General features: G+C 38.6%; 1 protein-coding gene across 3 annotated transcripts in view; it reads left to right on the forward strand.

Annotated features, from left to right (window-relative positions):
- LOC128902322 (transducin-like enhancer protein 1) overlaps window positions 1–26,898 on the forward strand; it is an 86,208-nt gene extending 59,310 nt beyond the window's left edge. Inside the window, exons 13-20 of one of the 3 annotated variants that reach the window (XM_054185108.1) lie at window positions 145–335; window positions 1,795–1,871; window positions 10,311–10,560; window positions 12,319–12,566; window positions 14,530–14,677; window positions 15,063–15,213; window positions 15,640–15,716; window positions 15,853–26,897. In XM_054185108.1, the coding sequence (XP_054041083.1) occupies window positions 145–335; window positions 1,795–1,871; window positions 10,311–10,560; window positions 12,319–12,566; window positions 14,530–14,677; window positions 15,063–15,213; window positions 15,640–15,716; window positions 15,853–15,960 (1,250 nt within the window). In that variant the 3' untranslated portion in view covers window positions 15,961–26,897. Of the gene's footprint in view, window positions 1–144; window positions 336–1,794; window positions 1,872–10,310; window positions 10,561–12,318; window positions 12,567–14,529; window positions 14,678–15,062; window positions 15,214–15,639; window positions 15,717–15,852 lie in introns of all 3 variants that reach the window. The other 2 variants (XM_054185107.1, XM_054185106.1) reach the window with 2 other exon arrangements.
- The last annotated feature ends 445 nt before the right edge of the window (window positions 26,899–27,343 follow it).

The raw sequence follows: 27,343 nt of genomic DNA on the forward strand, positions 1-27,343 counted from the left end.
GGTAGTGATAAATTATGGCAGCATTTCTTGGTGTCGTATGCGTGTGAGAGGGGAAGGTTAGGTATTGTAGGGGAAAAAAGGGCTGTTTTCTTCCCTGTATGCAGGAATATATAAATAAACCAACTTGATGTCATTGTTTTGTAGCTGCAGGTTTGCGGACACCGTTGGCAGTACCAGGACCGTACCCTGCTCCGTTTGGAATGGTACCTCATGCTGGCATGAATGGAGAGTTAACCAGTCCAGGGGCAGCCTATGCCAGTCTGCACAATATGTCACCCCAGATGAGCGCTGCTGCTGCTGCAGCTGCCGTGGTCGCCTATGGAAGATCTCCTATGGTAGGCCATACGTTGCATGCAGTCTCAGTCGTGCGAGTTGTGGTTCACTGAAAAGAGCTACATGCTTCATTTAGCACTGTTGAATTCCCAAGTTATAACAGCGCCAGAGGCTTGACAGCTCCACTGTGTGTTTCACTTTGCTGCGTGGCTGGAGAAACAAATTTGCACCTTGAAAACAAAGAATCTCGGTGTACTTATGTGTGTTTCCTTTTTTCTTCACCTTCATCAGTGCTTTCACTGATTAGTAAATGCCAAAAAACTATTTTATGCTTTAAATGGAAAGGTAGTTTTGGTAGCTACGAAGCATTTCATTGGTGCTGTGGACATCTGCTTTTCTCTTGCTCGACCAGATTTGTGTTCCATTCGGACATACCAAAATAATCTTGAAGCATGTAGAAATCTTTTTATTTATGTCTCTGTCCTTGTGTTTTGGTTTTTTTTGTGGAAATCAACGTGAGAAGTTGGAGCTCTGTGGTAAGGTGTATTAAGAAGAGTTGCTGTTGTGGATGTAGTAAGTAAATGGAGCATATTAGTTATAGCTGCTGTCGAGCAGAATATCCTAGGGGCCTGATTCTGCAAACGTGAACTTGATGGCATTTTTATGCACAGACTGACTCACCTACTTGTGAATTTGCAAGACTGGACTTAACCTTGTTAAGACCTATTATAGATATAGCTATATTATAGATATGGCTACTTTTTTCAAGCTGGTAAACAGGACTTTTATGTGACAACGTGGAAATTCTAAATAGCATATGTGCTCCTTAAAGCAATAAGAATTTTAACTCAGGTGTAGTGTTCAGAAGAAAAACTAAGACTGCTTAATCCAGAATGTCTGTTGGGATTATTTGATTTACATTTTTATTCAGGATATAAAAGTTTAGTGGAATTGCAGTAGGTAATGCAGTAAGTATGCAGTAAGAGAGCATAGTATATTTAAGCTGTAGACAAATTTGTCTGCACCCTGCCGCGTAGCTCCATGAGAGCTCTCTCAGCTGATGTGCCCACACAGTGCCGCGTGAAGCCATGCAGGGATTCTAGCTGGGGCCTGAAGCTGCTTTCCAGCAGCGCGCTGTGCCTGCGTGGGTACATGCTGGCTGTCGCAGAGCTAAAGCGCGCTGGCGTGGCTACATGCCGACACACCGCGGACTGTAATTACAGGGCCAGCTCTGTGCTAACACCAGGGTATTTGTGTTACACTCAGTGGTGTGAATGCATGATATACGTTATTTGTTTTCTATGCACATACAGATACTTCTAGCAGAAGCATGCCTAGGGAAAGCATCTTGTCGTGTCCCCCGCACCCCACCCCTCCCCGCCTCTGAAAGGACATGCACTTATCTAATACTGTGGGTAAAAGCCACATTTTGGTTAAAAGCGTAATATCGTGGGGGTGAAGAAAAGTGGCTTGCCAAATGAGAAGTTGCAAGTGTGAGATTAATTCATTTTTCATTGTCAGGTTGGGTTTGATCCTCCTCCTCACATGAGAGTACCTGGAATCCCTCCAAATCTAGCAGGGATTCCTGGGGGAAAACCGTAAGTAACTTTTAACATTTTGGTAACATATGCAATATCTAAAGAGAGTAAAGTTATCTTGTGTCAGGGAACAAGAATTCCAAAGGGGGTAGTGCCTGGTTGTTCCTAAGAGATTGCTATAGACTTCTCCTGTTAAGAGATGCAGCATATAAATTCTCAAATGGTGGGTGTCATATCCCAAAACAGGTGTGTATACACCTATTTCCAAGGAAAAGGCTACTGAAGGTATATTTTAAGGCTTTTTGTTTCCTCCTTTCTAGCTAAGGGGACTACAAACTGGTAGACAGTGATAAAATGTGTAAGATAAAAACATATTGAAACTAAACTTTGTAGTATACTGAGCATAAATGTGTAGTACAAACTTGCAGACTCGTTTTCTGGTACTTGTTTTATCAGGCCTAAGAGTCTGCAACTCTTGATCACAGTGGGTATCTGAAGTAGTTACTTTAGCAATTGATGCACACCTTGCATAATGGAGCAAGCTCTTTAAAATCTTTGTGTAAATGTGCAGCTGCAGAACACAAGGATAAACAGTTGCATGCAGCAGGTGGTGCGTAGGTGTAGGATAACTTCCGTAACAGGTATTTTTTACTTAAAAGTTCCAACTATCGCTGAAGAGGTGGTTAAATAAAAAACGTCTGTGATGCTGTGGCTTATTGATGTTACAATAAAATACATTCACCAAAAAAGCATATATCAAATTTTTCGGTAATTTGGCTTTGATAGTTGTTGAGACTGGGCTTATCCCTGTGCAGTTGAATAATGTGATTATTTTTTTAAGTATTTCTGGACCACTAGTCTATGCAATACAAACAGAACATAGACTGCAAATTTGACTAATATGTTTTCCTGGAGAGAGTGGGGCAGAGAGAATTATAACAGAGCTTTCAACACACTGTTAGAACCTGTTCTTTGTCCCTTCACGCTTGGCATTCAGTCCTGTCTTCTCTTTCAACAGAAAGCTGCAGTTAGAGTAGTGTCTATCTAGGTGCTTACATCATTTTGAAACTCACTGAAGCACTTTGCACTTAGGAAGTGCTGGGTACATACCATCTTCTTTAACAATGTATCATGGTTTAATTTTTCCTTTTGCAGCTTCAGAAAAATTCAGAAGCTTACTTTTAGGATACTGCATAAGACACACTGTGGTGAAAGCTATACACACACGTATTTCTGTTTGCCTTCATTTTGAACTCCTGTTAATAGCTAGTGATATCTTGCAAAGTCATTCACGCACACATCCTTAAAAGTACAGCAGATACAGGCAAAAAAGTGTGTATTTTCTTCTACTCTTTTTCCATAACAGTAGGAAAGCAGCAGACTTAGATTAGGAAAGCCGTCCTGAATGTGTTTTCCTTGTTATCCACCATGCTTCTGAGAACAGACTTAGCTATCTGTTGGCAGTGTGCGAAACCTGTTAAATCTTGGATTTACTTAAAGAAAAGTTGGTGGTACGTTGACAATATCACTGAAGTGAGGGCTCAGTGAGTTGGTGTTATGTATCAGATGGTGGTGTATTTAAATTTAGTACAGTAAGGAACAGGCTTTGTTCTCAAAACATTCTTTTATTAAGGGTCAGACTCATTCTTGCTGACTTTAGTAGAATTTGGCATACTTTTATAAAATATTTTTGGAGAGCCCATAATCCAGTGGCTGTAAGTTTTTACTTTTAAACAAGTATATTCATAAGCTTTCAATGACTTATTCCATTAGTGATTCCTGGCAATATTTTCTATTATAAGCTATGAAAACCTATTTTTGTTCAGTCAGAAATTTTCTGTGGCTGAGTTCTCGTTTTTGCACTATTCAAGGCACAAAAGCAGTGCATGTATGCTGCTATACTTTGTATCCTGGTATTTCATAGCTAAATTACAGTCTCTGTGGTTTTCTTTTTTTAAATCTTTTTATTTAGTGTTTTCATCACTTCATTCACACTGCTTCGTAGATTACCTAGTTTGGTACATACTCCCTGCACTCCACTTCGTTTGATGTGTTCTGTAATGTTTTTTTGTGGTCGTGTTACTTGGACTGAGTCAGTCATTTCCTCTGAAGTAACTTCTTTGCTTATTGCTTTTGTGAGGCAGAGCTAAAATTCCATAAACTGATCTGTGTCTTTGCATTGATAGCTTTAGAATGATCTTTTGTTTTAATCTTGATTTGCTGCAGCTCGGTAGATGCCATCAGTTACCTGCAGCATCTTTGAGTATCATCTACGTTAGGCAAGTCTCCTATATTTTGTTTTCTGTACAAAGTATATGGGTTATATGGTCATGCAAACTAGTGGAGTACTCCTGGTTTGTTTTCAAAACCTGCCTTTTCCTAGAGTGCAATTAAGGTGCCACATTGAATTAGTTTTATGATATGGTGCAGTTTTAGTTTGAGTCTTGTTGCAAGTGGTACACAGAATTTTCAAATTGAACTATTGAATCCCCCATCATACGTGTATGCTCACCACTGCACATTTTTGTCAATGGTTATATTGAGACTGTTTTTTTTTACCCTGCCCTGCTTCCAAGAGAAAATTAAGTTCCTTTCTTTCCAAAGGAATGACATGTCTGATAGCACCTAGTTTTCTTTAACCCCTGTGTATTCTGAGATCTGTTAGTGACCAGCTTGTTAGAAAAAATAGCAGCCTATTAAGAACCCACTCCTACTTGTCTGTGTTTATCAAGGGACTGTTGTCTGGAAAGCTTGTCTTTTGCTTGCCTTGTTTTGTGACTTCATTAAATGTAAGTCTTTACTACCATCTTTTTATATTCCTGAATGTGAATCCTTTAGTTTTCCTCTTTGCAGAATCTAACCTTGTTAGCAGTGGTACAGATGTACTTGGGAAATTAGGTAGCAATCTAGAAAGTCAAAGTGACTTCAGCAATTTCTTAATTATATAAATGAGCTAGTTTTTGCATTTGGTAGCAGGTTGTTCTGTTTGGGTTTTTTTTGTTTTTTTTTTTTTTTTTAATAATTTCCTATGAGGCATTTCAGCCTAGGTTTTTCATATTACTTTGATATTTTGGGGTACACATATTAGTTGATCTCATATGGTCTCATATTAGTTGTTTTCTCTCTTCAGCTGTTTGTAGTTCAGTAATTAATTTTATTGACAAGGACTTGGTATCTATATATGCGTATGAATGTGCATAAAATAAGTTGTCATATTCTTGGTTTCAAAGTTGATTCCCATCAGTAGATTATTCTTTTCGTAGAAGCTCTTCTGGTTTGGGGTTGGTTTTTTTTCAGGAGGGTGGGGTGGTGTTTTTTATCATCTAATCAACAATTATGTTTGTTTTAAGTTGTGGGTGGAAAATCAGTACTAGTTTTGGACATGAACATGTGGTGTCTGAATCTGGCACCCTGTTGTTTTGATACATTTAACTACGCCCTGGACCGTAAGTTCTTGGTGTGTTGCTGTGATCATGTTTTGTGCTTTGCATAGCCTTTCTGTCAAAGTACTTATTTAACTTTTAGTCTTCTATAGCTGCTAATTTAATGTTCTTGGGGATTTCTCCTAGATGTGAACCATATCTCCTGGTAGCTGGATTGTGCACTGCACACAGGTTTTCAAGCTCAGTGATAAGATTTATGTACACAGTATTGCCTCCCTGGTTTCTAAAATTGTGAAGTAATGGTAGCATTGGGGACAAATACATTTCTCAGTATTTTTTTTCAAGTGTGGTTTTAATTGAAGCACGAGGTCTTATACACAGACACCAGAAAGAGCTTAAAATATGCTTCTCATTTTAGTAGGAAAGGGAAATTTCATGTGGTGAATGTTAACTCTTTCAGCTTCTAGTTATAAGCAAACTTTTCTTTGTGTTTTGAATATACTGTTCTGGAATTGCTCAAGGCAAAGATTAGAAAGATTTCACTTCTTCACACTCGTTCAGTGAGTGTACAATGAGGAATATTTACAATGAGGAATATTTTAAAGGAAGGGTAATTTTACCATATTCTAGAAAAACAAGTTGCCTCTGTGTCCCCCCCTCCCCGCCCCATGTACTTTGGATAGAATTATTCGATGACAATGTATGAAGTTAAAGATTCTGTTATTTCTATACAAATACCTTTATCCTTATTTCTTGGCATTTTTTCCTATATAATGAAACACCATACTCAGATATTCACTGTTTGTTGTGATAACTGCAACTGAAAATAAGCTGGAGTACAAAGAAGCGCTGAAAGTAAAATGCAGTCATCAGTAGAAGGAACTGTCTGCTTTTGTGTTTTGCAGTTGGGGTATTTTTGTGCTAGTTAAGGAATTCTGTTTGATTTGGAGGGATGATGTGGAAGCTTTTATTTTTTTCATTTATTTTTAAGGCATGGTACTTTAAGTAAGCAGGAATTGCATGCATTATGTCAATCTGAATACTTAGAGTAGCTGGCAGTTAGGTAGTTTAGTTGATTTGCCATGTTCTTGAGCAGTGAATTAATGTGGAAGCCTGTTTTGTTAAGTATTTTCTTGAAGAGGAAAAACCTATTCTGAACTCTCCTCAGCATGTCAGATGATACTTACTTACATTAGATACTTATTCAGAAGTCGGAGGGACATAATGACTGGGTTTAAACTGAGAAACTAGGTTGTATTAGTGTCACCTACTATGTTGTAATGCATAGGAGCTCTGCAGGTTCTCAGTGCTGCTTTGACACAGATGAGGAGTCTTTGGATCACAATACTATTTCTGTTATTGAGAAAGAATATAATCATAAGTGACAGTATACTGTTTCTCAGAACTCTCTCCTAAATAAAAGGCATGTAAGTTTGTCTTGTAACTGTTCTTTTCATGATACACAATTAAGTACAAGCATATATCTACATATTAATTGATACATACTCAGCTTGTTTCAGATTAAATTGTTGTTGCATTGTATAAGAACTTTCTCTTTGTTCGCTGTGGTTGTTAGCCCAACACGAGAAAGGGCTATCATAATGTTAACAGTCATTTGACCAAAGATGGATAGTCGTGGAACCTCATCATTTCATAGAGGCAGAATGCTGTGAGTGAGACAGAAATCTGTGACTGTCATGAAGCTGAACAGCTGTTCCTGGCATACGCTGCCAGCTCTAAAAGATCATCGTAACAGGACAAAAAGGCACATTACATTTTTTGCAGTGCTATGGAATTCAGATCTCAACAGCAATTTGTTGAGGAGACATATGGATGGGCAAAGAGTGCCGGTCAAGAAAAGCCTTGAGATTTAGAGAACTCAAGAATTTACTGAATTTTACTAAATATTTACTCTTTTAAGGCTGGACAATCAAAATGCTTGTCAGTTTTGAGAATTCAAGCCGGTGAATATATCCCATGCATTAAAAGTTGAATAATTTCTTAATTGTATGTAAGTACACCTACAGCTTTGTAGGTGTAGCGCTGGAAGTACGGCCCTCCCCAGAAGTAGCAGAGTATGCCCTCTGCCATGGTGTCTTGATGCAGAGGTAGCCAAGGACAACAGCAACTGAGCTGCAGGACTGTGTTCTTCTGCAGGCAGAAGCCTTCCTTGTCTAGGGAGTGTCAGTCTTGCAAATGATGCAAGCTTTTTCAAGGTAAAAGGTCTGTGTAATGAAAAGTTATGCCATAATACCTCGTAGACACAAGTTACTAGACCACATAAATATGCCGACAGTGGTGATGTTAGCATGACATGCCGCACATCTTCAAGCAAACAGGAACATTTACTTTTCTGTGTGCTTGTCTTGGCAGGGGCAGAGGGATTTGGCAATGTGTAGCCATTTCTTTACACAGGGGATTGCTGATAACTTGCACTATAGAAAAAGCTGTCTTGGCTTGTGAGAAACTATCACTGCTCTGTTTGTTAGGCCATCAAACTCAGTCATCCTGAGTCCCAACCAGTCTTGGAAGCAAATGATGATAAAAAAGAGACACTACTCTTACAATCTATGTAACTGCACTTTAAACACGGGCATACTAGTAAAATTCTACATGATTAAAAGTACGCTGGGTAAGTCTCTGGTGTCTCAGAAGAGAAGAGTCATCGTAATTCTACAGTATGCTTGAAGCACTTGAAAAATGTTCCTATTGTCTTCCTCCCACCCATCTCAGCAAGAACTGAGAAGCTGTGTGTATGCACAGAAGCATTTCAAAACGCCAATTATTTAGGTATTTTGAATTGAACAGAACATTTACACTGTAACCTTCCATTAAAAAAAAAAAAAAGAGTCATGTACAAGTGGATTATTCATTTTAAACATGCTGGAAAAAATTTCTTAATACTTGCTTAATTGTTTTTCTTCTGTTCATGATAAAAGCAAGGGCAGGCTGAGACTTCAAAGTTGTGCAGTTCTGGTACTCGAATTGCTAACAAATATTCTGCAACTGGCTTTGATCTGAAGCCCAGGATGGGGCCCAGCTTTTCGGTCTCTTAAGTTCTCAGCCTCTTAAGCGCTAGGACTCTTTAGTTGGATTCTGCACCTGAACCTATTCAGTTTTTCAGCCTCCAGCAGTCTTATTGCCACTCCTCCTTCCTCTCCCATCCTGTGTCTTATCTGTTCAGTGAATAACTACTTTGGGAAAGTCCTGTCTCTACTTTTCTTCACAGAAACGATACAGATTTCTTCATACAAAACTTCTTCATCCAAAAAAAGAGAAGGGGTCCCATGGGAAGAACTACATTTGATATACTGTGCATCTTGTATGCATTCAAAGAAGTGAACTTTGCACTTCTTTCTTATCCTGCATTTCCCATTCCTGACTTTTCCATGATAAAAAGTATTTGTCATCTTTTGCACTTGCTCATCCTCCATTTCTGTATATTCTCGGAGCAGGCTTTCAACTCTCATGTCCAACCATGAAACATGAATGAGGTACAGGAATTGCATGCATGTACACTATCAATTTCTTCTTTGTTTAATAGCAGTTACTGTTAACCAGTTTTCACCTTTCGCTTCTGAGAAAACTGGTATTGCATGGGGTGACTGTTTCCACTGTTACCCTCTGTATGAAAGAACTATAGAGTTCTTTCACCTTTCCACTTCTCACTCTGTTTTAAAGGATTATCTTCTGCTCTGCTCCTGGGCATATTCAGTTGCTTTGTGATGTCTGTTATGGATCCAGGCATCTTGCTTGTTTCTTCTTTTCAAACTGTGCAATACTTGGAAACATGCAATAAAATACTTTGAAAATACTAGCTCAGAGCTCAGAACAGAAGATTAAATTGAATTATCTATTGTTGGGTCCCTGGAAGAGGGATGCAATACTACAGCTACAGTGACTGAAGATTTCTAAGGAAGAAGGTACATTTGGAAAAGAAAGGGCAATTATGAGCACAATAATATATTTGAAAAAAATAAAGTTATCACTAGGGAGAGAATAGCTTATTAGTTAAAAAAAAAAAAAAAAGGATACTCATATCACTTTTTAAACACATTGGCCTCTTGAAGAATGCTGTTAATGTAACAGCAGCATCAAAACCCGGAGCTATGGATGTGCTTGAAACAGAAGAAGTAAAAAGGGAGCTCACCAGTGTAATAAAGAGCAGCCTTTTGCAGTAGTATTTTAATTATTATTTAAAACACACAAACAAATAAAACCCCCTGCACCTGAAGTCTTTATTAGCTGCTATTTGTGCCATGGTCCTTGAGTAGAGCTGACTTTAAACATCACAGTGAACACGAAATGATTTTGTGTTCTTTCCCCAAGGAGGAGTGTTTTTATTCAGTGCTGGGACTCACTTCTTCAGCCCTCAGTTTCCATATACTTGAAATCGTGCACTGAATAAAAATACAAGGTGTTACAGAAGCGCCAAACTACTTGGGAAACTGAGCCTTTCAGCTTTCCAAAATACTTATCCAAGAAAACATAATTACGAGAAGATGGTATCAGCTTTCTGATGAAAGGTCTGTGCAACCACTCTGCATGTTTCTATTTTCTGTTTAAAGCACTAGTTACCAGCTGGAAAGAGAGGTGTGTGAGCACAGCTGGTGCTGATGTTAAAGATGAAGTGCAGAAACGGAGCAAAAGTTGAACTTTGGCTAGTGCTACTGCAAGGCAACAGGTGCAATCCTCATGGAAGAAGTCCGGAAGAGTAGTGCCTGGTGAGGGATTGCTGCTGCTGCTGCCGCAGGATTGGTGGTGCTGAGACTGGGAACTGCAGGCTAGAAACCAGGGGCTGAAAGACCTTTTGAATATCCAGATGGCTGAGGGGTAGAAGCCATGACCTTGGACTGTAGAGTTAAGGGTACAATTTAAGTGCTTCCCCACTGCACAAATACTTTAGATGAGGCAAGCTGAAAATACTTATTGTGAATCCTCATCTCCCTCTGAGGTTTCATATGCCTGTATTATTTGGTATTGTAGCTCTGATTTTCATAAGAAAAAGATTGGCAAAAAGTCAGGTTTAAAAATACTGTGTTTTTCTTGCATTATAGCCCTGTATTTGGCTGATTATGTTTTTTTTTTCTTCTCTCCTCTTTCCCTTCCCCAAAAGAGCCTACTCCTTTCACGTTACTGCAGATGGCCAGATGCAGCCGGTTCCTTTCCCTCCTGATGCCCTCATCGGTCCAGGAATCCCCCGCCATGCCCGTCAGATCAACACTCTGAACCACGGGGAAGTTGTGTGTGCAGTTACCATCAGCAACCCCACGAGACACGTGTACACGGGTGGGAAGGGGTGCGTCAAAGTCTGGGACATCAGCCAGCCTGGCAACAAGAGCCCTGTCTCTCAGCTGGACTGCCTGGTGAGTGAACAGGAACTTGTTCACAAGGGTAGCTTCTCCTTGGAGACTCAATAAGGAAATAGCTGTCCTAGTCTGGATTTTGTTCATATTACAAGGAAATAGCAGGCAGTTCTGTTTCCTGCTTTACGTATTTAGCTGTCTTTTTTTAAACATGTAACAGGTGGAGTTACAGAGAAGAGTGCTGGTTTATTTAGGGATAAATATCATCACTAAGAGTCAAATAACAGACCAGATAAGATTTCTGAGTAGAGCGTGACCTGTTTTGTTTTTTTTTTTTTTCTTTTTTTTTTTCTTCTAGTCATGCTGATGATTTTTGTGCATGAGTTTAAAAGGAATGTAGCCTGGCTTATGCAGGGCAACACAGAACCTTCCTAGGTGTTTTACTCACACCAGGAGCGACAACCTCTTTTTTTGTAAGAGGATAGTAACCACATAATGAAATAATATAACAAAGTACCAAGGTCACTTTAAGTCTTGCTATGATTTTGTTGGTGATCCACAAGTTACACATTTTGGTTGATTGTTTACACATCTGCAGGCTGCAAAAGGGAGTCAGTATGGTAGTATGAGTAGCTGAAAGCTAACTCAAAAAAGTTAACAGCTCAATAAAACACGCTTCTCATATCGGAAGCAGCACAGGCATTGGTGAAATGTTAACTGAGAAGACATTGTCGTAAAGCACAGTAATATATATTCTGAATGAAAATAATCCTAGCTTCAGTGTTGATCCAGTTAAACGTGGTGGGTTTTTTGTTTTGGTTTGGTTTTTTTAGCCTTTACCCTATATTTACTGCTACCCTTGTGTTAGTTGTCTAGTAGTAAAAGTATAGTTGAATATGTATTCCGTTCTGTGACAGGTATGTCTTTGGATGCACAGTCCTAGCTGCCTTCATTTTAGCTATGGAGCAGTAATGGCTGACTAACTAAGCCAACATTTCCACCGCAGTACTTACTGCTCTTTTGCTGTGAATAAAAAAAAAATAGTAGTAGTAGTAGGAATGCTGTTATGTTTTATCTTGTAGATCCTAACCCTCCATTTCCTAAAGAACTGTTACCGTGTTAACTTGGCAGCTGTTACGCAGAAATGGACATCCAATACACTTAAGGAGTCAAGCTTGTAATAAGTGAAAGTCAAAATGTTTTCTACTTCTAAATCCCCTGTAGTACCTCTCTATCAGCAATAGTAGCACAAATGTGAAACTGATAGTAAAAGTACAAGAAGAATCACGTTGAACAACAAAGGATCAGCATAAATCCAGGACCAGTATGGGAATACCTAATATTTTAACTTTAAAATTGTGAATGCAAGATAGTATTTGAAAGAAAACCCCAAAACCTGAAAGGCACGAGACTTGAACTGCATTTTCATATGGAGCTGCCTGAATGCCAAATGAAAGGTCATTTGCTTTAATATTTCTATTGTTTGTGACCTCAGCTGATGGAATGCATTTGCAGAAACGCAAGCTTACTTTTGGCTCTGTTTTTGTGTAATGAGACAGAAGACTTGCCATTCATCAGGCGTAAAACAGAGTAGACTGTGGCAACAGGAGTCTGCAGTTTAATTTCTGCAGCTGCAGTCTCTGGTTAGTGATTGGAAGTAGGCGTTTGAAACCTTTTAGGATCTGCTGGTTCCTCTTCGGTACTTTGGTAACAGAAAAAATAGCCTACTGTTTAAAACTTGGATGCAGTCAGAATCATATTAGTGGTCATTATTGGCAGGCATGTATTAACATAACTGAGGTGATTTGTGTTGTACAGAACAGAGATAACTACATCCGCTCTTGTAAATTGCTGCCTGATGGATGCACCCTAATAGTTGGCGGGGAAGCCAGCACATTATCCATATGGGACCTGGCAGCTCCAACTCCTCGTATAAAAGCAGAGCTGACATCCTCAGCCCCTGCCTGCTACGCTCTGGCTATCAGCCCTGATTCCAAGGTGTGCTTTTCCTGCTGCAGTGACGGTAACATCGCAGTGTGGGATCTGCACAATCAGACATTGGTCAGGTGAGTCATTACTTGTTTACAGAGAACTTTAATGGAAGTTACTCTTTGGACAGCTACATAAATATTTATCTCCCTGAATAGTGGTTGGTGACGGCAAAGTAAATAGTATTTCTTACCTAAAGAATGCAGTTTGCACCCGAGTTGGGCATAAACTAGTTTTGGTACCTTCAGCCTAGTCTTGGAAGATGCTCTTTCAGGGCCTAAAGGTTGGTCCATAACCTACTGAAGTCAGAGTAAAAGTTCCTGTTGGTTTTGGTTAGTTGCGATTTGTCTGCAGGTTTCTGCAAGCAGCATTTCTGCTGGTTTGTGGTTGATGTAGACTGAACATGCCTTTTAGGGAACTCTTTTGAGATTTGTTCTTTTCCTTTGTCGTAAGTCCTGTTAAGTAATAAAGAGAATTTTCAGTTCTTATTTAGTGATGATAAGTAATAAAATTAATCTTACAAAAACGGTTGGAAGTGTGGATCCCCTCATTTCTTTAGGGAAGCATAAAAGACTGATGTTTGGTTATTTACCAGAGAAAGGTATTTGAGTTTTCTGGGGGAATTTGATCTCTAAAACTTTTGGAATGGTTTGCAAAGAGTTTAATAAATGGATTACCATGTAAATTACTTTTCAAATCTTTGGTTAATGAATATGTAAGTAGAAGATTAAAGTGCCTGGCAGGTCAATATTCAGCATCAGTGCTGTGACAGAAAGAAAAATAGGGCTGTGTGTGAAATGGCTCTTAGCAACTAGCTGTGTGGTTTATGACAAGATAAATTTTGGTTTGTGCTTACCAAAGTAACGGCTTACAATAGTATGAGAAGAGAGAGCCTAAATTGGGAAAGGCAGTGGTATTTTAAAAGTTCCAAACACAAACACCGAATAATCTGCTTAGTCTGCTGCGTTTCAATTAAATTTCCTGTGTATCAGTAATTAGCCTAAACTTACATGCAGAGGGTCATATTAATGTGCATGCAAATTTTACTTTTTGTTGAACTTGTAGGTCAACAAAGAAGATTTTAGTTCTATAAAATCTTTGGTTTGCTTTATGCCTGCTCAGTCTCTGTAAAGGTGCCCTCTCTCCATCTATGACTGTCTTGCCTTTTGAATGTTTGCTGTAGGTGTTCCCACTACTTGCTGGCTGATCTTGCTAATTGATAACATGTGGAATTTTGGGACGAGAGCTACAAAACAAAATGTGCCGCGTGACCTTTCTGTGGCAGCTCTTAGTGATTCATACCCTTCATTCCCAAGCTAGTTGTCTTCCCCCCCGCCCCTCCATCCTCCACCTTTCACATTGAGGCACAGGACTTTCCTAAAGCTAATTGCTGATGAAAAATGCAGGAGCCTCAGAAGGCTTTTGCCAAAGGATTAAGGAAGACTTGCACTGACCTTCTGGTTGCTGAAAGCTGAGAATTACTAATGAGAAGATTTTAAAACAAACTGCACCATGTAGATATTTGTGATCTCCTGCCACAGACAACACAACTTTGCTGACTCAGCAATGCTCGTGTCTAACTATCCGGATCTCTATCTGAATCCCTTCCTATTAATATCTCTGCTTATTATTTATCATCTTGACTTGCCGCCAAACAAAAATACAGAAGCTGTTTTCTGAAAATGGGGGATTTTTCTTCCCTTAGCACTTGTTTTAAACTGAGTTGTCCTTAGTGCTTTTAAGTACAGTTACTGTACTTCACTGTTCTCACAAGCTTTTTTTTTTTTGCTTTTCAAAACCTGATAGGAAGTATTTGAGTTTGTTCAGCTAGCCATGATACAATTCATTCCTCTAGCACCTGGAAATTGTTTTTGTAATACTGTTGTATTTCATGCTCATTAAGAGGGAAGGGCTGATTTTTGCCCATCAGCAGACACAGAAGAGATGACATGCACATACAGAGTCCAAAACTAACACCACAACAGTGTTTACCTTGAGCTCTGGCAGGAAATCATTATTCAATCTGGTTTGTTTTATCAGGCAATTCCAGGGCCACACAGACGGAGCCAGCTGTATTGACATTTCTAATGATGGTACCAAACTCTGGACAGGAGGTTTGGATAACACTGTCAGATCCTGGGACTTGAGAGAGGGGAGACAGCTACAACAGCACGACTTCACATCACAGGTAACTGGATTTTCCTACAGCTTGGAGGGGGTGTGTGTGTGTGGTGGGGTGGAATCATTTAGGATGAAAGCTGCGATTGAGCCCAGTGCAACTGGCATATTGTTCCTTTCTTCCTTTTGGCTGCTCACAACACGGTATTTTGGAGCTTTCACATATTTAGCTTCCAGAACAAAATGATAGCCTGACACTGCTCTCTTTTCCTATTTTTCTAAGTGAGTAAGTAGGAACAGCGGTTATTTAGTCACTTGAATTTTGAACAGCAGTCTTTCTGTTGACTTTTATTTGGCCCTTCTCCCTCTCACAATTTATTTAGCCACTGTAGGAAAAAATAAAAAAGTGTACCTGTAGGATAAAATAAAAAGTGTAAATGTGGTTTAATTTTCAGATATTTTCCCTTGGTTATTGTCCTACTGGTGAATGGCTAGCTGTGGGAATGGAGAGCAGCAATGTAGAAGTGCTACATGTAAATAAACCAGACAAATATCAACTGCACCTTCATGAGAGTTGCGTATTGTCACTCAAGTTTGCATACTGTGGTAAGTTGCCCTGAAGACAGAATTGAAGGTTCTAATCCGTGCTTTGCTGATTAGTTATTACATAGTCATTTAATAATCAAAACTTATTTAGTATCTCAGTTTCTTAAGTTATGAATAAATATCTCTGCTCTATGAATTCAAACATACTTATCTACAAACAACCATCCGTTTGTCTAAAGGCTGCTGCGAGGGCTGATTTGTGTGTAACAAGCTATTTCTACTTACAGAGTCTAGGGATTTCCTAGTATGCAAAAGCATAAGCGTTCACAGGGATTGTAAGCAAAAGTAGTATGTTGAAAGTGAAAAGTGGTGAAAGCTTTTATAATGGCAATCAGTTAACAGATTTCATAGAAGTGAGTTGAAAACCCATAATCTGTCAGATGTCTGTTTCATATGTTATCATAGTCATTCTGTTTTATGTTTTAGGTAAATGGTTCGTGAGTACTGGGAAAGATAACCTTCTTAATGCATGGAGAACTCCTTATGGAGCCAGTATCTTCCAGGTGAGGATGATAATGTTTTTAAAGAAAAAAACTAGAACACCCAGAGTCCCAAGAGTGGACTCAGATATCTTCACCTGTGTGATGAGGTAACAGACTATTTTTTTAACGATGTAATATATTTCTATTTTTCTTCTAGTCCAAAGAATCTTCGTCAGTGCTTAGCTGTGACATCTCTGTGGATGATAAGTACATAGTCACTGGCTCTGGAGACAAAAAGGCTACAGTCTATGAAGTTATCTACTGAAAAATATGATGGGGATATAACTTTTAGAAGTTGAACTGGGCCAAAATTGTTCTTAATTGTAGAAGTAGAAAGGTTTTGCCTTTTAAAAAGGAACAAAAGTATTGAGGTTCCAGACCTTGCCATGAAACTACTCCGATTTTTCAAAATAGAAGGCAACATCCAGCAACTAAATATTGGCTACGTGGACCAAATGGAACACAGAGGCAAGATGGACAAATGTAGCCTAGGTTTTTGACATAGTTTTTAAAAGCCGAGTCTACTGAAGAATGTTGGAGCCTTTTATTTTTTTCTTTCTTTGTGACCTCATGCAAATTGTTCTTATTGCCTGAATACGGGGGATAAATACCTTTCTGTTCCTTGCAGTTCAAGTTGCATTCTGTCCTGTGTAGAGCAGTGGTGTCTCAGATGAACTTGTTTGCTGGTTTTGCATCTTGTGATATGTTTTTGTATTTTTGTTGAAGGTCAAACATTTGTAAAAATTGTAAATATATTTAGTTTATTACAGTAAAGGCTTTAGTACCAACAACCAGTCTCCCCCCCCCCCCCCTTCCCCCCCCCTGCCCGCCCTGCTTATTTAAAATTAAAAACCTTTTGGGGATATAAGTACCTTTTTAGAAGCAAAAGCAAACACTATGTATAGTTTGAAAATGGTGTCTTATTCTTTATAACTCTTCCTAGATTCCTTTATCATACTTCAAAGTAGTTGTTTTGACGTATTAGGGTATCAAGTCCAGTAGATACTGTCTTGTGCTACAGAAAACTTAAAAGGCAATTTTGTACTAATTATAGTGTAAATATAAAAATTGAACATTTCATAAAGTTGTGCAGTTTATTTTAAGTTTATTCTGATGTCCCATGTATATGTTCTTTGGCAGATACAATAATATGTGCCTGATCATAAGTCATTGGGTCATTTCTCTAGAAGAAGAGGTGACTTCCCTCTCCTTTCTCCCCCAGCTGAACAGAATTCATGTGTGACCACATTTCAACTAAGTACATCAGAGCCTTTATTCATTAACTGAGGATACCTATGATTAAACAGAGCTAGATAAGTTGCATCCTTTGTATTTAACAGAGAAGTGGTAGTTAATGACCATTTCCTTTTTAATGTCTTGTCTATACGTAGATACTCAGGTAAATTTAATTAAATCACCAAAAGTGTGAGTTTTACAGGGGATCACTTAAACAATGTTAAATACTTGCAGGGCTGCAAGTGAAGTGAATTAACCTAAACTAAGTTTCTTAACTTCTTGTGAGAATATTGACAAAGGAGTATTTTGATTTTTAACTAATCCACTGTACAAATTAATTAGAATTAATTTTCCTGAGTGTCCCGTCTTACGGAGGCCTATAGGCTCTATGTATTCATACTGAGCAATCTTCGAGTCTTTTCCACTGTCACAACAGTGTGTGACATATGTGAAGAGCCATGCTAAGCAGCCAGTTACCAAAGCTATGCATCTTCAAGTTTTCTTCGTGTACTCAAGAGAAATGGATGAGGAGAGAATGTGTACATTTTATTCTACCTATGTTTTTTCAGATTAACGAGTTCTACCACTGTGTGCTAGGCAAACCTAGCTGTTGCACCAGTGAGGGCCATTCGTTTCCTACATTCTGTAATTTAATTAGAATTTCTGTTGCTAATGGAGACTACAGATGAACAGAAGAATATCTTTGAACAAATAATTCAGATTACACAAACTGGCAGACAGGTTAAGACTCATCTGTGAAGAGCCGCTTTCTGATTTTGCTAGCATTTGACCATGACCTATATCCCTGCTCTTTCAAAGGCACATAACTAGGAAGGAACAAGTTTGACTGACAGATGCATTGACTGGATAGGGAATTTCTCATCTGGGGGAAAGTTTTCTCTCAATTTCCAGTCTGAAGAGACATCAGTTTTCTTTTCAATTTACACGACCATTCTACTGAAACCATTTTATAGCATCTCTAATTGTAATGGCCTTAATACTTAATAATTAACTTTGCATTAGGAATGTAAAATGTTAACCATTCAGGATAATCTGGTTTCCTAGACATTTAAAATCAGTGTTCTATCCATATGCATCTATACCTTTGTCTGTTGCTGTGTTGTGAATATTTATCTGTATTATGAAAATGGCAGACCAGTATAGGTGGTCGTCATATTCCTTTCACAGAGTGAGGCAAAAAGCAGAATCTTCAGGCTTTTCAAAGAAGCAATTATATTTTTTACATTGAAATACTGTGAAGTGCTATGCCATTTTAAAAAGGGAAAGTTTTTTTTAAAAAAGATTATTTACTAGGTTACTTGAATTTTACTAACCCTGCTGACATATTGAAGTTTTTCCAAACGTCTGACTCTGCCAATGGATCATTTGTTTAGCAGCACTGGCAAATTTGCTGTAATCAGGAACATTTGGATTTCTTCCAAACTACTGTCACCTTGGCTTTTACTTTATAGGTGTTCTTTTGCCTTTCTTAAAAGTTGATATCAGAGGAACCAATAATGCAAGTATTCTAACACATTCATGTAACTTTAAAAAAAAATACACACGCGTATAATGGATCTGCTTTAAGTTGTAACATCGCGGTTGTTGGTAAGACCACATTCTTGGCAATCAGGAGATTCAAAATCATACTGTTGGGAAAATCATGAAATACCTTCTCTTTTCTTCTTAGCTTCTAGAATGCCCAGTGAGTCAGAGCAGTTATGGAACTGGACGTTATTTATGCATATGAATGAATTTAATAATATTTGTACCATATGTTTCTCGGTTGTAATTAAGAAATTACTTCCTTTTTTCCCCAGTCAGATCTACTTTAAGCATTGGGTCTGAATACTTGGGGACGCATCATACAATAGTTCTCTCAATTTTTTGTTCCAGCTTTCACTTAGAGTTTATGAAACTTTTTTTTTTTCATTTGTCAAACAGCAAAGCTCATTCCACCAACAGATCTAATTTTTAATGAAAAGATACATTTGGTGAAATCTGGGCATGTCTGTCTACACTATTACCTACAAGAGTTAAAACTTGCAGAACATAAAACTTGTGTAAATTCTTATAGCCCTTTGTAAAGCAGTGGGTGGAAAAAATTGTGTATTGAATGAAGAAACACAGTAGGCCAGACCAGCAGAAACAAGAAAAGGCATTGGGAAAAGCACATGGAAAAAAGAGGTACAGCAGTACTATGGTGTAGGTAATTAATATTTTTTTTTTGTCAATTTAATTACATTCCTAAAAGATTGCTTTGATTAGCCCCTTTCTGGGACAGTCTTTGTTTGCTGGGTGGCCCTCAGTATTTAGAGATGTCTGAATGCCACTCTGGCAAACACTAGTGCCAGATAGATGCAGGGAGTCCTTACCAATGACATATCGGATGTCAGTGCAAACAATAACTGACGAAGGAGGAGATTTGTGGTAATATCAATTCAACTGAACAAAATTCTTTGCCAGCTCTATGGCAGGCATGTACAGTATATTTTGTACATGTGCACTAGCCATAACCTTTTATAAATCAATTGTGCAGCAAATCACGATATTATTCCACACAATGCATTTGTCAGTATGTCAGGGTACCTCCTTTTGACTACAGCTCCAAGCAAAGATAGTTCTGTATCAACCCACAAAGCACTGGTCCTTGAGAGAGAATTTTCATCTGCATTAATTCTTTTAAACTCGTTTGGCATTTCAGAAGCTTTTGTTCCTTTAAAGGGAAGAGGGAGCCCCAAAGGAATATGAAGTTCGTAGACTGTTAAAATAATAGTGTCATTTTGTAATACAAGTATCAAAGTAGAATGTGTCATCTAGTCACGTGCATGCTTTTGTGTATAAACAATTGACCATAATTTTTCTGTCGCACCTTTCCATTGGTGATGCAGGTAGAATTTTCAGAAGCATCTAAGTTACTTAAAGCCAGATTGACAAACCGATTTTTTTTGGTGTATTTTTGTTGGGGGGGAGGGACAGGGCGGGGGGAATGTCCCAGTTAGGAGCCTGTGGGATCATGTAATCTAGTTAGAGTAGTCCTTCATATTTTCTATTCTATTTGTGCAATTTTGAGTTGATGGGGAAGTTCCACCATTCTAGTGATTAAGAAAGGTGGATTTTTAATGTTTTCAGGCTAAGGAAGAGTACTGAATTCAGATTTCGCACTACTGATAAAGCGTTTAACCCTTAAGCCACTCCACTGGAGAAGCTGGACTGGCTCCAACTGTACTGTCTCTTTGAAGGATTTTGGTTTTTTTCCTACCACAACTGCACGGAAAGAATGTGAGAATGTAGGTCCATACAAGATGAGTCATGGTGTCCTACCAGAGAAGTCTTTTATCACAGAGTGGGAAGGATGAAGCAGCTCAGCGTAGGACCTGATGAACACCAGAATGAAAGAAAGAGTTCGTGGCAGAGAGTACATGGAGGGATGACAGAGAATGGGAATCTACACATATACACGTTTTAGTGGTAGTCTAACCTGTATTCTACAAAATTCACCTAGAATGAGATTCCAGTATGCAATTTCACTGACTACTGTTTCTCCATAAAATCGTTCAGGTGTTTCTTCATAGTAATTCAAAGACACCTGAGCTATGTATTGGAACTGGAAGCAGGCATTTCTTTGACATCCGTAAGTAGTCATCTAATCCTAAGAGGAAAGAGAGTGAAATCACAGCCAGTTCTCAACATTTCACATTACCTAATATTTCTGTAGCTCAAGATCAGCTTTCCAGCAATTGATAATCCCATTTTCAGCAACATGCTCCCCGATGTCCCATTGCAGCTTAAGTGCTTAGTGCAGCGTGGTAGATTTTGCTAGGGAAACCAGACATGTAGGAACTGGGTGCTTTAAAAATCCGCCCTGTGGGTTTAGCTTACTGACATTTCTGAGAATTTTACTCAGAATTTCTGTTCAACTATGTAGGAGAGCTCAAACACTCACTTAAACATTTTCTAAACCAGCAACAACTGCTTTGAACACACTTAAGCACATGGGTGTGGGTTTGGTTTTGTGTTGATTTATTTCATTTTTTTTTTCTTACATAACTTTAAAAAACCCTATAAATTGAATACAATAAGAAAACATGAAGGGAAACAAGAATGAATGAAGAACTGTTTTTAGAGGCCAGAATATTGTTAAAGATACTATAATCTCAAAACAAAAGAACCCATTGCTTCTATGATACATTAATTCTTGAGAGAGCTAGATTTATGTTTCCTTGGAGCCAAAGTGCTATACTTAGAAAACTCAATACCAAAAAATTGGTGGTGTGGGGACCGATGTTAGTTATAATTTTAAAAACTGAGCAGAGTTTTGGTTTGGATTTGTTTTTTTCCCCCGTATTCCTTATTTTCAGGAACCACAGTTCACTCCTAGACACTGGATAAGCTGTGCCCTTTCTGACTCATGCATTACTAAGATTTGTGTTGCTAACAAGTCTGTTGGTCATATGTAAACTACAGGAGAATCTGCATAGATAATGTCAGCCAGTGTATGTTGTAATAATTTCCCTTCCTAAAGCAAGTACCCAGAGATAAGATAGCATCATTGTTCCGTACTCTTATTGTTTGTGGAATTGCTGGTCCGTGTAGTTGGCTCACCACAGAAGAATTCTGTGGTGGCTTCTGAGGTAAGACTTACATTTTGAGATCTTTCCTCTCCTAAAATTTCACACGCAATTTTGCCCGCAGTAAGGTTATGTTGATTCATAGAAGCGATGCTGCAAGGAGCACTAGACAGTTGCCACTGTGTAGAGCTTGGCAAGGATTGCCTTTGCTATGCTCTTGGTACAAAGGCGTAGTATCTCTTGAACCTCGTTTCTCTCTCTGTTTTCTGACAAGAATGATTTAGAGGCGAAGATAATGCAGTTTGCAGATTTAAGTAATCAAACATACTGTTATTATTAACCCTTCTGTATGCTCTGTCGTTAACATAGAAAGTAGAGATGATAGCTTGTAACTGTAAATAATGCTGGGTTTTCTTCAAGGACTGATTTTAATAGCAGTTTAAAAAAGTAAACAAGCAGAATGAAAGGGTGATAAATGGAAGTTATAGAATGGTTTGGGTTGGAAGGCACCTTAAGATCATCTAGTTCCAAGCCCCCTGCCGTGGGCAGGGACACCTCCCACTAGACCAGGCTGCCCAAAGCCCCATCCAGCCTGGCCTTGAACACTTCCAGGGATGGGGCCTCCACAACTTCCCTGGGCAACCTGTTCCAGTGCCTCACCACCCACACAGTAAAGAATTCCGTCCTAATATGTAATCTAAATCTCCCCTCTTCCAGTTTAAAACCGTTACCCCTCATCCTATTGCTACATTCCCTGATAAAAGAGTCCCTCTCCACTTTCCTTGTAGGCCCCCTTCAGGTACTGGAAGGCCACTATAATGTCTCCCCGGAGTCTTCTCTTCTCCAGGCTGAACAACCCCAACTCTCTCAGCCTGTCCTCGTAGGAGAGGTGCTCTAGCCCTTCTGTCATCTTTGTGGCCCTCTTCTGGACCTGCTTCAACAGGTCCATGTCCTTCTTCTGTTGGGGGCTCCAGAGCTGGACACAGTACTCCAAGTGGGGTCTCACAAGAGCAGAGTAGAGGGGGAGAATCACCTCCCTTGACCTGCTGGCCACGGTTCTTTTCATGCAGCCCAGGATGTGGTTGGCCTTCAGGGCTATGGGCACACATTGCTGGCTCATGTTGAGCTTCTCATCCACCAACACCTCCAAGTCTTTCTCAGGGCAGCTCTCAATTCATTCTCTGCCCAGCCTATATTTGTGCTTGGGATTGTCCTGACCCACATGCAGGACCTTGCACTTGGCACTTGTTAACCCATAGTTAACCCATAGCGTTGGGAAACTTAGAAATCACTTGGTTTTTTCCTGGTAGTGAGCCTAATTTGTTTAAAATAAAATCCATCTGTTCATTTCACAGTGTTTGTCCCACTTCCTTACAGCAATCCACAGTGGATTACTCCATTACTTTAAAAATTGGCTGCAATTATGATAAGATAATAACTTTTATTTTGTGGTTTGCTGTAGCAAGATGTTTTGGAGCGCAATGAAGCTTCCTTGCCTTTATTCTTAAAAAATAATCCTGATATTGTTATTTTTTTGCAATTGGACCTGAGTATTTTCTTAATTAGGTTTCAAGTAAATGTATAATCTGATGGCTTTGCAAATTCAAAATATTTTTTTGATTGTTGATGAATCAGCCAAACACTGCTGTTAAGTATATAAATGACCTTAATGTCAGTTTGGTATTTGCTTAGCATGCCATGATGCAACAAAACTTTGGAGTTCAGTGATTCAACTTTTGTGGCCGTATTAAATTTACTTCCTGGAATAAGTTTCCTTTTTATACAGGGACCAGTCTACTACTGTGTTCCCCTCTGTTTTCTCCTGAATATATATTAGTCCTCTAGAGATGTTTTAATGCATTATACATACATAATGCTTCTACTTTCCTCTGTCTTTCTGATTGTTCATGATGTGAGATGTGTATTTCTGACAGCATTTGAGTGAATATTCGCTAAACTATGATATAATTGAGTTTTTGAATGTGTACTTCAAGAAGTTTATAGACTTGTGTAGAGAAATCATTAATTTTTATTTGTTAAATTCAAGATCCTCAAGTCCTGATACTCTTGTGTTTTTATCAGTGAATCTGTTTAAGGAAGTACTTCTGGTTTTTGAATGGTTTTCATAGCGTTTTTTATTTGTTTATGTAGACACTCTTCTTTGTTGAGTGCAAGTTATTGACCTGGTACTCTATTTATAATTCTGCCTGGTTCTTCAGTATTTTATCTAGCTGTAACTTATTAAAAACCACAAATATGAAATGGGGATATTAATGACAAGTGGTTTAAATGTGAGAATTTCAAAATGCATGTTAGAATATTTCAACACTTTGTTCACTGTAATTTTACAGTTTTGCCATTACTTAGGTAATTAAAAAAAAATCCTTAGGGTTAAATTATAGTAAAATTTTATACATCTCAGTACTAATTTTGTCTCCCAGTGGACAGCAATAATTTAGATGCGATTGTTTTTACTCTACCTAATTTAATCTTATGGGGGGGGGAGGGGAGAATACTAACCTTGCAAATTTTGCTAATTATAATAATTTCATTAATATTGTTGGTTGTTTTTAATAATCTCCATGCCTTCAGAAACTTGTTCTTCTATATTTTGAAGAAAAACATACAGATATACAGGGTTCTGTAATAGAATGTGTTTACAGTATTTATCCCCTGGGTTTGCTGTAATAGTAAGGGGAAGTACAGTGACAGATATAACTTGCAATAGTTGCTAGTGTTATGTGCCTTTGAATAGTTTTCTTTAATTCTTTAATTTTTTTTTTTATATCTTAGGTGAGGGTTAACAGCTTTAAATCAGTTTCATTTCTATTAAAGTGGATATGGTGATACATTCTTAGAGCTTTACTAGTTTTACTAACTTTAAATAATTTTAAATCTGTAAGGAAAATGGTTGTATGGATGGTATTGAACTGATTGTAGACTGTTGAATTTATCTTTTTAGGTTTCAAGCACTGTTAGAGTAGAGGGAGAACTTACCGGTGATATTTGGCTTTTTTTTATACTTTCATTTTGTACTGTATATGATCAGTATGACTTTCTTACCACAATAGGTGTGCTTACTGTAGTGGCTTTTTTAAATGTTCCCATAGTTTGCACTGTGTGATTCATTTGAATTTAGCTTACAAATCAATCCCTTTCTGTAGGCATCTGCTTTGTACCTTGACAAGTATGAAAATAATCAAAAATATCACTGTATTTGACAGTGAGACTGTATATTTCTCTGTTTCTGAGTGTGAATAGCATTTAGCAAGGCTTGTCTAGTTAAAAGGCAGTTAAACTAGTAATCGTACATGATCTGTGTTTAACTGTCATTTGTAGAAAAAGTGCTACAAAGTGATATGTGGGGATAACAAATTCAGAAGGAAAAGAATATGAAATTCAGATAGCAGCTTGAATGATTTGCTGTTAGCATGGGGCCCAATAACACTACAAAGCTATAAACTCTGTCTTTCTAGATTGCCCAGTTAGGTGGCAGAGATGCAATTTGTCTTTTCTGAAGCCGCCTGCTGCTTGCTAGCTCCATCTCCTGTCACACCCTATTAGCTCCCCAAGAAAATTGGTGGGAAATTGCCTGCAGATTGTAGGAAATTGCATCTCCAGGCCCTGGAAAAAATGTAGGATAGCACAACACTGATCCTCCCAGAGCAGCTATTAATACAGCAAAAGCTGACCTTTGGCATGGTGTGAAACGACTTTGCTATTTGCTGAATAAAGACTGTATTATGTGTGGTTGAAGGAGGGTACAAATTATTATCCTAGCTATGCTTCTAGCCAGCCTGCTCCAAGAAGCTTAAGCATTAGTGGTAGGTTTTGCTGCCCCCAACTCCTTCCTACTGGAAGATGATGGGAGATGAGATGTTGGAGCCTTATCCAGAAATTTCATTGTACAGACAGATAAAAGCCACCATGTATTTAAATGAGGTTAGTACAGATTAAATTGAAAGGTTTAGTGACAAAACTGGAAGATAATTTACGAAGCTAATCTGAAAAAAAAAAAGGGGGTAATTGCCTCTGCTCTGTGTAGCCTTGGTCAGAGTGGGAACAACTCTTTGACTGTTTCATTCTAAGTGTATATCCATAACAAACGTTTGATTTTAGGGCAGTTAGAGTGAAATGGACTGATTTATACTGTAATTGCTGAGTGTAAAAGTCACAAGGCACACATTAGTTCTGATAGATTTTAGCATTAAATTCCTTGCCGCTAGGAAACTTACCCCTGCCTTGTTTAAACAAATTGCCATGTGTTCTTCATGGTGCGATATGCAATGAGTTTCATCCTCTGTCATTTCTACTAGAGCTACCTTTCTAATCTTGTACTTTACCTCAGTTTTACAGGGCCTTTCAATAAAAGAGTCGAGTTTTCCATGAATCCTGAGAGAGGGGATATATAGAATTAGTTTGCAACATAAAAAATAAATGCCAACATTTTCTTTGGGCTTGCAATTGCACTTAGTTGGTTCAAAGCCTCCTGAGGAAGATGTGTCTGTGAATCAGAATGATGTATTGATCAGAACTGAGCATGGGGAGGGCAGCAGCAGGGAAAAAAGTCATTTTGCAATCAAGAGCGTCGCTGTTTTCAAACTCAGCTGAGATATGTTGGTAACTGGCGGCTGCCCAGGGATCTGAGTGAAATCAATATGTTCATTTCCTATTGTATTAGTGTCCACTGATGTAAATGAGCTGACAAGGCTTACTAACACTCACACAACTGATTAGAGAAAATTAGTGGCCTGCCTTATGGAGCTGAGGCAGGGGAGCTGAGCGTAGGGTAGCATGACAAAACAGGTACTGCTCGTAGTTCAAAGCACAGCTGAAGGGATTAAGAGCACTTCACGCTACAGGGCTCTCTGGGCCCCTGTTTTGAATTCTTATGATCATGCATGCACATGTATGTCGATCTGAAATGCTAATTTGTTGAGGCATTGTCTTTCTAAATTAGTTATAGCACCTTTTATGGAAGTTATGCAATTTAGTGCTGTGTGTCTTTCCTTGTAAAACACAAATACAGGAACAGAAGAGCTATGGTGCTTGAGCTTTTATTCTGTATTTACAATAGCTGTTCATCTTCCAAGGTATTACATACTAACTGCATTCTCAAAATAAACCTTGACATTTAGTAACAAATGTGGGTTTTTTGTATAGTGCAATACCTATACTGGAATGAGCAAAGAACATTTAGAGGACACACAAAATCTGCCCTGTGTAGAGGATAGAGAAAGACTGCCCTGGCTAATCACTGAATTTGCCTTCTTGTGTAACAAACAAACTAAATCGAGTGATATAGTATCCAGAAATTCATTTCTCCTGGCTGATGGGATTATGAACGCTGTTACCTGCGTGCCTCCTCTGTGTTTAATGAGGCCAAGCCCATTATACTACACAGAGCAAGAAGGTAACAAATCATTCTTGTATGAAAAGCAGAAGCTTCTTGTCGTAAATTCAAAGTCGCAAGCTCTTGCTTTTTTATGGAAAGAACAAAAATTCAGACGACTGGGCTGTGAGGGATTTGGAGTGCACCAAGTGCTGCTCCGGATAGTTGGATGGTTTAAGAGAGGGTTGGTGGGGAAAAAACAATTCAGACAAACCAGTTCTCAGCCAGAACTTAATGACTGGAAAAGATGTGCAAGCCATAAGTGGTGCCCTTCATCCTGTAACAGCTTATTAACTCCAGCAAAAGACAGGACACTAAGCTGTGCTTGCTTTTTTTTTCCCTGTAATTAGTTCAAAGAGAGTTTGTTGTCTATCTAAGCTCTGGTCAGTCTGAGTTTGGTCAGGCCATCTTCTTCATATTGCATAAATACAACCAGTAACACGTCAGAA

This window comes from Rissa tridactyla, chromosome Z (assembly GCF_028500815.1).
Source record: "Rissa tridactyla isolate bRisTri1 chromosome Z, bRisTri1.patW.cur.20221130, whole genome shotgun sequence".
In the NCBI taxonomy this organism is placed as follows: Eukaryota; Metazoa; Chordata; class Aves; order Charadriiformes; family Laridae; genus Rissa; species Rissa tridactyla.